Genomic DNA, 10259 nt, shown 5'->3' on the forward strand with positions numbered 1-10259 from the left:
ATTTGGCAGTGTTCGGCAAGTTACTTTTAAAAAGTAACTAGTAATAGTTATAGTTACTGCCCTCAAAAAAGTAACAAGTTACTTTATTAGTTACTAAATTATAAAAGTAACTAGTAACAAGTTACTTTACTTTAAAAATAATAACAATACAAATACAAGTTTTTGTGATGTTCTGTGGCACAGTAAGAGAAAATACAACTCCCACATGTACATTAGTTAGGTGCTTCAGGAGATTGGCATTGCTGTTATTAAATGTGGACAATGCTTTCTGTCCTGCACACAGTTTACATTTTACCGTAAGATTTTTTGCGTCCTTTATCCCCACAAATTGAAAATAGTGGTTATATTTCCAAGTTGCAAATGCGCTGCTGCTCTCGCTGATACTTGCATCTGCCATTGTGTGTGTGTGTGTGTGTGTGTGTGTGTGTGTGTGTGTGTGTGTGTGTGTATGTGTGTGTGTGCTGGTGGTGAGCGTTGCCGTGTGTGTGTGTGTGTGTGTGTGTGTGTGTGTGTGTGTGTGTGTGTGTGTGTGTGTGTGTGTGTGTGTGTGTGTGTGTGTGTGTGTGTGTTAGCATTAGCAAGTGTTCGTGTTTGTGTGTATTTTCCCCATAAGGCAAGACCCGCCCAACTCTGTATCTGATTGGCTTACCCTGAAATACTCCGCGTTAACCAATCATCACTTTTCCATGGTACTGTGAGAGGACATCACTGTATACACATGCTAAACAAATACAACAACAAAAACAATATGTACTATCATATAGCCTACATTGCCTACTGTAGATACACACATATTGTTTCTGTTTGTTTTTATACATAATATAATGTCCCAGCATGTTCAGCTTAATTTGATACGGTAAAAGAGAGTTGCCGAAAATGTCAACCTTTAGAAGGTGAAGAACAGCGGATAATTTGTTTGTTTTTAACATCGATAAAGACCATCGTGTCATATATCAAAAATAACTAATCAAATCCGTGAGTGTTTCAAGATTTAAAAAAACGGTAAACAAGTTGAAAGTTTGCAGTTTCAGTATATCTTCTAGACCGGTATATGTCATTTGTTGTTATTAGAGATTTCTTAAAACAATTAACAAACGTATCCTCTTATTTTCTTTAAAAGAAAGAAAAGTTTTTATTTTTTCTTTATTTTTTTCTCTTCCCCAGGCGATGCTTTTATTGTGAAACCTCCAGGCGGAAGTGGTGGTTTTCTGCTGTCAAGAAGGAAAACAATCAGAACCACGTCATTTGATATTTGGTAAAGATGTTTTTATTGTTTGCTGTGTGAATAATGGCACACTGTCCTGCATGACTTAGTGTCAGCCTGGGTCGTGTTTCCGTCTGTTACCGCTCATTATTCACCTTGTTTTCAGACGAGGCTGTCGTGCTAACTGTTAGCTCGCTAAGCTAATGTTTGTGGTCAGTATTTCAAGAAGGCTATCATAAGAAATCATCTGGTGAAATAACAGTCATTTTTCATGTGTGTTGCATTGCATTGCTAGAAGCTAACAGTGTAAATAGACCAGCCTCAGCTCTGCTAAATACTAAATAATACTGAGTGATTGTACTACAGCTATAGCTCAATGGCTGGTTGGGTAGCATAGCAGAGGTGGAAAAAGTACTTGGACCTTGTAATGAAGTAAAAGTAGAAGTACCAGAGTGTAGTACTAATACTCTGTTACAAGTGAAAGTCCTGGGTTGCAGTCGAATTGTCCATTTAGCTTAAGAACCTTCCTAACGGAGTGAAATGACCCGGAAGTACCTCAGTGGCAGCCATGATAAGTGCCGTGCGAATTCTCTGATAGGAAAGGAGGTTTCAAACTTCCTTTATAACCTCCTTTAGCTTAGGAACCACTGGACCTCCCTTGACGAAAGGAGAGGAGAAAATGCTGGGATTGAACCGGCCCCCCTGATCTGAGGATCAGGGGGGCTGGAGGCTTTTCAGTGTGTAGACAATTTTTTCCAAAATTAGTGTCCATCTTCCAATCTTTACTACAGGTTAAGTTTTTAATGCCAACATTTTTTGTGGCTCGAAACCGTTCTGTATCAACACAAATTGATTCACTTTATACCTAACCTGCTTCCATAAAGAATGATTATTCCATCACATCCATCACACAAAGTCATTGAGAACATTATTTTTTTTTTTTCTTTATTGCTTTTATCACCCAGCAAGATGTGTCAGTGTAAAGTCATATTATGGTTCTTGTTACATTATTCAAGATATGAATCAATCATAGTATGGCATGTTTCTCATTTGAAAGGCTTATGGGACTCATATTTCAGAGAAGCTGTGAAATAATGTTTAATAAGGTTTATCTTTTAGACATGAAAGGAAATGAAAGTAAGGAAGGGCCAGTGCTTGTCCCCTATAAACATGGCATGCTATTTGTAACTTTCAACTGGGAAACCCCTTAAGTTCATAGGTCAAAATAAAGCACAGTTTCCGAATAATTCTGAATATCAGAATGCTGCTTCCTGATCCGTTTTGTTTTTCCTTCTCTTCTTCCAGGTCACAAGACAAAAATGGCCTCGAGCACAAGCGGTGAGGAGGAGCGTAGCCTCCGAGAGTGCGAGCAGTATGTCCAGAAGCACAACATCCAGAAGCTGCTCAAGGACTGCATCATCCAGCTGTGCACCACCCGGCCCGACCGGCCCCTGGCCTTCCTCAGAGATCACTTCGACAGACTGGAGAAGGTGGGGGCTCAACTCGTATATAACTATTAATTAATGCAGGATGTAGGGCCCCTGTAAGGCAGGGACTGCTAAACCAGGTAATGAATGGGCCCCAGGGCTACAAATTCAAAATGGAGAGAACGGAGCTTTCAAAAGTTGAGTTACACTCTACATGGCCCGATTTAGATCATGCTTGTTTGCCATAAGCTGTCCAAACATCTGGCCAAAAGGCATCATATTCAGACGGAGAATGAAAATAACTGCTATCACTCGTAGCTCTGGTGCCCCATTTACGTGTAACGTTACTACGTCAGGTGTGTTATGTTTGCTGGCAGCCCAGAGCCCACACTTAACTAACTCTTACAAACATGGGTTACTTATTAAATGTAACCATTTTTTTCATTTGTTTTGCATTTTCCATCATCACATTAGTCATTAATAATTTGCCACAAGAAAAAATATTTTACATAAAATAAAGCAAAGTTAATTCTGTTTCCAATTAGTTTTTCCCTTAAAAGATAACAAAAAGAACCGATAAAGTATCGGATTAATAAAGATTTTTTAGAACACCAGAAATAGTAGCTAAAATGAGTCCAACAAACTCAGATAGATGCTGGAGAAGTTGTGGTGCACAAGTAGGCACCCATACCTAAACCAAGAAAGTTCTGGGATGAAGTGTTCGAGGCCCTAAATGAAGTGTTCCACCAACATTTGACAAAGGACCCTAAGGTGGCAATGCTAGGTGTGATACCAGAAGGCATTGAGGTAAATATGGCAGCCTACAGCAACAATTCAATGTATCACAATTTAGTGGATAAAACCTGACTCCCAACATCCAATGTATGGACTGAGAAGGTGTGGGAATTCTATCAGATGGAGCAAATAACATATTCTCTAAGGATCCAGACAGAAATATTTCAAAAAGAGGCCCACCACAGCTTTAGTTTTGTTTATGTACTTATCTTTAATATGCCTCTTTTTTATCGACTTTTTTGTTGATCTGCTTTTGTTCTGTATATTGGTTCTGAAATAAAAACTAAGTTAAAAAATAGGACGATACCCATCCTTAATCTGAGGATTTAATTATTATTGAGTGTCACATGTATGGTTCTGTGTACCTTTTGCCCAGCAGGAGGAGGTCCAGCAGATGTCTTCTCAGAGGAAGTCGAGCTCACGGTCAGACTCACGCGAGGACGAAGTGTCCCCGCCCATGAACCCTGTGGTGAGGGGCCGGAACCGGAGAGGAGCCATCAGTGCCGAGGTGTACACTGAGGAGGACGCCGCCTCCTATGTCAGAAAGGTCTGTGGTGGTTCCTTTCATTTTCTTATTTCACACACCTTCATACTGTTTTCAAAGCTGCACAAATCGATAATTGTTTTCTATGAACTGACAACATGTGTAGTGGGTGATGTGATGAACCAACAGAGAGAGCTCCACACACTCTGCTCTACTGAGGAATGAAGCCTTTAGCAAAGTAGCTGGCCCTAAAACTCTGTTTTCATCGTGCAGGTTAACAGAGCAGAGAACATAGTGGAGCTACTAAAGAGCAAGTCAGGAATATTGATATTGGACTTGATTCCAAATCTAAAGAAGCTTTCTCCCCCCAGGTTATCCCAAAAGACTACAAGAGCATGGCGTCGCTGTCTAAAGCCATGGAGAAGAATGTGCTGTTTGCACACCTGGACGACAATGAGAGGAGGTAATGGCTCCACTCAGATTGGTCGTTTTCAATCTTTCTTAACGCCTTTTCATTTTCAATTAACCAGAGTATTTTGTTGCCCACCAGTGACATTTTTGACGCCATGTTTTCTGTCAACTACATTGCTGGAGAAACAGTCATCCAACAAGGTACGTTTTATACACAGGCATAACATATGGAGAAGTTTCTTTATATTCATTCATTCATAGGACGCTTCATTGCTCCTGTTGCAGGTGACGAGGGGGACAACTTCTATGTTATCGACCAGGGAGACATGGATGTAAGAGCTCTTCCTTATACTTTGTGTACATTTTTGAACTTCGTAACCAACTGTCATTGTATTAACGTATTCAAAAACTACTTTACCTCCACGTTCTTTAGTGGTTCAAACAGGGACAAGTTTGGAGTACTAACAAGACTAAAACCAACTATTTCTTTATTTAACAATGAGGTTGCTCTGTGGAGTTATGTTTCAGGTGTTCTGCTGCCCTAAGTAGACAGAAATATTAATATAATTGTACAGCTTTAACTTTAGCGAAAGAGAATTCATCCTTATAGCTGCGCTACGTCACTCCTGGATAATATTAGGCCACGCCCACTTTCCAGTGAAAACAAGGCATCGTTTCTTCATGCCTAAAATCCTGCATTACGATTTCTTTACTTCCTCTACAGAAAAAGGAAAGTAAAATAAACGATCTGATTCAGAAATCACAGTTTCAGTGTTAGCCTGCTGCCTGCCACTCGTCCACCTTCAGACTGACCAGTCATCCGTCTCCTATTGATTTAAATTCAACCGTGAATTGTTTGTCCGTCTTACCATCATAACTGGGCTCCTTGTAGATAAAAAAGGTGCGGTATTACTTTTTTGATGTGATTGCCGAAAACATCAGAATCTGTATTTACAGCCATTAAAATGATAGCAAGTGTTCTTACCCAAAAAGGAGCGTGGCCTTGCATAGAGGGAAAGTGATTTCAAGGTGTCATCTTTTGGGGCCTTTTTCTTTTGTTGTTAAATGGTATGTATAGCTAGTTGTAATTGATGCATACTTAAATATCAAATACCTTAACATGGTTTTGGTCATGTGATATTTTTATGTCAGGAAAATAAATGAAAAACTAGATGTTGATCACTTAACTGGCATATGAATGTTGTGGATGCAGTATAGGCAAACTTAGCCCTCATCAGCCATCATTATCATATTATAGATACAATGATTGATGTCAATAGAAATGTCTGCTTTATCTTTTATATATTTAGATATATGTGAACAATGAATGGGTGACCAGCATTGGGGAGGGGGGCAGCTTTGGGGAACTGGCTCTGATCTACGGGACCCCTCGAGCAGCTTCAGTCCGGGCCAAGTCTGACGTCAAATTGTGGGGCATCGACAGAGACAGCTACAGGAGAATACTGATGGTGAGCTGCAGTCTCAGGCCCGAAATGAAATGACACAAGCATAATCAGATCGTCAGGAACTGACACCATTTCTATTTTTAGGGAAGCACTTTGAGAAAGCGCAAAATGTATGAGGAGTTCCTCAGCAAGGTGTCCATTCTAGGTAAGAACTGTAGTGTCTTATCAGATTGAAGCAGTGCTTCCTGTTTTTAAAAGAAGATATCACTGAGCTGCTGACCTGCTGTTGCTCCTGACAGAGTCTCTGGATAAGTGGGAGCGTCTGATGGTGGCCGATGCGTTGGAGACTGTGCATTTTGAGGACAGCCAGAAAATAGTGGTGCAGGGTCAGCCTGGGGATGAGTTCTTCATCATTCTGGAGGTAGGAACACCTTCTGTAGCAACAATCAGCACACAGCGCATGGATTTGCAGGCAACTTTGTTTGGTGTTGAACCCCTCAGTGTGAATTCTGTCAACAAGAAATTGGGCTCTATAATCAGTGCACCTGCATCCTGGATGTGAATGTTCTGTGGTGTAAGTGGTCTCTGTTGTGATCTCAGGGTACAGCTGCGGTGCTGCAGAGGCGCTCCGAGGACGAGGAGTTTGTGGAGGTCGGCAGACTGGGACCCTCAGACTACTTTGGTAAATCAGACTTTCGGCAGAAATCGTCTTTTCGTCACCAAGACCACATAGTTACTGACAGGGTCTCATGGGGTGGATTGATAGAAGCCGAGTGTGGATGAAAACAGTCAATAATACCTTAAATATAGTATCTATTTAAACAAAAGCAGGACTTATACGCTTATTGAGTTTGCCTGTGTAACCTGATGACTGCTCTCTTCCAGGTGAGATCGCCCTGCTGATGAACCGGCCCCGGGCTGCCACTGTTGTTGCATTGGGCCCCCTCAAGTGTGTTAAACTGGACCGGCCCCGGTTTGAGCGAGTGCTCGGCCCCTGCTCTGACATCCTGAAGAGAAACATTGAGCAGTACAACAGCTTTGTTTCCCTCTCTGTCTGAGTGACCACCTTTCTCTCCTGCAGGGTCTAACATACATCTGCTTCATTTTCCCACTTCTCTCTTCATATGGTACCACCCACATAACAGGACTTCAATACGTCTGACACTCCTTTATTTGATTTATTTTTGTAGATGTACTCAGATGTCATTGGTTTCCGAATGAAGGGAAGACCGTCATCCCCTTAAGTTGTAAATAACCACATAGGTATTTTGTTCACTTTGAAGGTGTGGTTGGGATGAAATATTACTGTGTGCATGACTGACTGTGTGTTCACACTGCTCACTGAGAGTTCAGAGGTCTGTTACAGGTTCTAGAAGTACAGGGAGCTCGCCATAAATGGACATCAAGGATCAAATGTAGTCTATATTCTAGTTGCCAGCCTTGTGAACCTGGAAATGTAGAGTATGTATCCTCAGCACAAAGAAACTGCTGGATGCTAAGGTGCATTCAAAGTTGCATTCAATAGCTATTTCACATTTTTGGTTTTGGAGGTTAATGAGGATGTTGAATCAATTTCCGACATTTTCGGGATCAAAAATGGCAGTTTTAGTCCCCTAAAGATTTAAAAGGTACCCAACATTCTTAAAATTCCCCCCGGGAGTACTAATATGGCCACTTTCTGGTTAAATTGCCATTTTTGATCCTGGAAATGTCAGAATGTTCAGCATCCTCAATAACCTCCAAAATCACTCCCAAATCGTCAAAGCCGTTTTTAAACTCTTGTCTGCAAATGCTTATCAATGCTAATTTAAGCAAATTATAATAATTGTGCAAACTGCCCAAAGTTGATATGCAGGTTCGCATTCGGCAGTTTCTATGTGCTGGGGACCCTACTATACATTTCTAACGTAAAACTTTGGGGTTCTCAACTTTTCAGGGTTTGCTATTGCATATGCAATAGCTGATGTAAATATATGAGTCAAATTTAAGACGGGATAGAAAAGGTTGCATAGAAATACAGTATGAGAGAATAGATATGTTCCACGGTTTGATGTGGTGAACAATGATAGTTCCTCAGTATCAGGTTACAAATGTTGAACGTGTGAATGCACAGTTAGTTGCTTCATCCAGACATCTCCAGTGTTCATGAAGAGGCTTTATGTTTGTGACGGGGAATGCCAAAAGGTTCACTTTGTTTGCTCATTGTTGAGATGTTTTTAGCCATGTTAGCATCTGGGTTCAGCCCGTGTTGGTTAGCTGCTTTGGTCTGGACTGAAATATCATGTCCCACTCAGGATGATTTGACATCCTTTTGGAGATCTGCTGACATTGCTTTAGCACCACTCTCAGCATTTTAATTGAATCAATACTTTGATCCAACCAAATGCCCTAAACCTCAGCTCCTGTGCTAATAAGCAAATAGGACATGTTAGCATGTTGTTTCTATTCAGCTCAAAGCACCACTGTGCCCAGGATGGTCTCAGAGCCAGCGCGGCTTCAGTCTCCTGTGTATTCTTTTATTTTCTTCCTTCTTTTGATCTGGCTCTGATGTGGACACGCTTTTGTTTAAGGGTTGCCTTGACATTAAGATACTTCGATTTCCTGCATATCGTCACACAGTTTGACTGAAGTACCAGCAGTAAACCTACAGCATCCAAATCATTTCACATTCTCTTCCACCATCGCTTATTTTAAATGAGCTTTTAATTCAAACTTCTCCATTTCATCTTCATTTTTACGTATTAATAAAAAAAAGTCATTTTCACTATCATTTTACATTTTCTTTATAATCCTTTACATTTTAAAATGTTATATTCGGCAGTGTAAGGTACTGCAAATACCTAACACACTTAAATATCCTGGTTTCCCGTTATCTCCCTTGATCATATAATATTTACAGCTCTGCTACAAATCTATATATTGAGAGTAAATATCTTCTTTTTTTTTACAAAACTATATAATCAAAGAGACAAATGTGTATATGCTCTTGAGTTCACTGTGAAGTGCACTTCTGTCATGCTTAGACAAGGAAAAAGCCAAACAAAATGTTTTCTGCAGTAAGTATGGAAAATACAGCTGGTCCTGAACACTGAGCATTTCCATACTTGCTTTTTTTAGGCAGAGGCAGATCCATCTTGACTCTTTGACCCAAACATATGTCATGCTCCCAAAAACACTGGATCCTACATTTGCTATAAAAACAATCAGTATCATCACTTGTTAAAAGTCCCACAGCCTTTCACAGAAACCCCTACTGTAAAGCATTGGAGTTGTTAAATGTTGTGAGGCAGCCCTTCACTCAGAAGCTCTGGTAAAGATGGAAGAGGAGGAGGAGGATTTGATGCTAATTTTAGTACTTTTACAGGCCCGTCTTACAGTTAACAAATCTACAGGTGTGTCCCTTGTTACACGTGTGTGTTTGGAGGTACAGTATGCAAGTCAAAGTGTCAAACAGTCCCTGTCTAACATGCTGGTCATTCTGTCCCCTCTTCTCTCAGGTGGAGACAGTCCTTATTTTGAGCTTGCAGTTTATTGATGTGTTTGATATATATTTTTGTATAAAACACCAGTGTTAAATGTCTCTGAACTTTTATGTTGATCAAATATGTCTTGAGAGTGTTGCACCAATATGTAAAGTAGTGTCATTTTGACTTGGTACTGTATTATCATTATTATCATCTATGTTTTCTGACTTTAAAGTACTTCTGACTCACTCACAGATGGGAAACTAAAAGATCCAAAGCTGATGAGTGAGTGGAGCGGGAGTTTTGGTACAGCCCACTGCTCCTCTGCAGATCTCTTCAGAGGAGCATCCTTCCTGTCGTTTTGGTGCCTTTCTTCAGATTGACTGGAGTGATTGTGCTTCAATGTCTGTGTTTTGGATTCTTCTGTAGGCTGTATTTACAGCGGTTCAAGCAATAAAGAGATCAGATTTGAATGTTGCCTAATCTCTTGACCCATAGAGAGCCCTGACCACATTTAGTTTCAACATGTTTTATTTTCTAATATCTTTACATTGTTTATGTCCTGCAATGCTTATAATGTCCTTATATGAGTTGTTAAATGTTGTGAGGCAGCCCTTCACTCAGAAGCTCTGGTAAAGATGGAAGAGGAGGAGGAGGAGGATTTGATGCTAATTTTAGTACTTTTACAGGCCCGTCTTACAGTTAACAAATCTACAGTACATTTACTTTTCTGTATTTCCATTGCATTCTTTCTTGTTCAACGACTGTAAAACTAAGATAAAAATGTACTTTGTATCTCGATGAGTTGAGCTCTTCTGCCAATTGTGTTCCAAGGCTGCAGTGATTACAAATTAAAATGCACTCATTTAACCTTTAATGATTTCTAGTTCATACTACACAGTTCTTTGTAAATGTACCTACTATCTAAAAGATACTGTTTGAAAATCATTTAACATTTAATCATTTAAGACTAGACACTTTTGCATATACAGAGCATAAAGCACAGGACATAGAAAATGACATTGATCCGGTAAACAACTTACTGAACAATATCAACAACAGCTGCAA

The 10259-nt window shown here is 40.1% G+C and overlaps 1 protein-coding gene across 5 annotated transcripts; it reads left to right on the plus strand.

Annotated features, from left to right (window-relative positions):
• The first annotated feature begins 1170 nt into the window (after positions 1–1170).
• On the plus strand, positions 1171–9992 carry LOC104945384 (cAMP-dependent protein kinase type I-alpha regulatory subunit-like). 5 transcript variants are annotated; one of them, XM_010771041.1, is made up of 12 exons: positions 1171–1255; positions 2510–2694; positions 3803–3973; positions 4282–4373; positions 4461–4522; positions 4607–4653; positions 5632–5790; positions 5872–5932; positions 6027–6148; positions 6328–6409; positions 6613–6754; positions 9447–9567. In XM_010771041.1, the coding sequence occupies exons 2-12, from the start codon at positions 2524–2526 to the stop codon at positions 9478–9480; spliced, it is 1143 nt and encodes a 380-aa protein (XP_010769343.1). In that variant the 5' UTR covers positions 1171–1255; positions 2510–2523; the 3' UTR covers positions 9481–9567. The 5 variants fall into 5 exon arrangements, with proteins under 5 accessions (XP_010769343.1, XP_010769346.1, XP_010769345.1 ...); XM_010771044.1 differs by having other exon boundaries at positions 3806–3973; XM_010771043.1 differs by having other exon boundaries at positions 6613–9992.
• Positions 9993–10259: the final 267 nt, after the last annotated feature.

This window comes from Notothenia coriiceps, unplaced genomic scaffold (assembly GCF_000735185.1).
Source record: "Notothenia coriiceps isolate Sejong01 unplaced genomic scaffold, NC01 NC01_scaffold00009597, whole genome shotgun sequence".
NCBI classification, from domain to species: Eukaryota; Metazoa; Chordata; class Actinopteri; order Perciformes; family Nototheniidae; genus Notothenia; species Notothenia coriiceps.

Bases quoted from the DNA above. Each gene is read 5' to 3' on its own strand.
- LOC104945384 (XM_010771041.1), top strand. From the start codon at position 2,524: ATGGCCTCGAGCACAAGCGGTGAGGAGGAGCGTAGCCTCCGAGAGTGC. The intron at 5,933-6,026 runs GTAAGAACTGTA...TGCTCCTGACAG, and splicing joins CAGCAAGGTGTCCATTCTAG to AGTCTCTGGATAAGTGGGAG. The intron at 6,410-6,612 runs GTAAATCAGACT...GCTCTCTTCCAG, and splicing joins GGGACCCTCAGACTACTTTG to GTGAGATCGCCCTGCTGATG.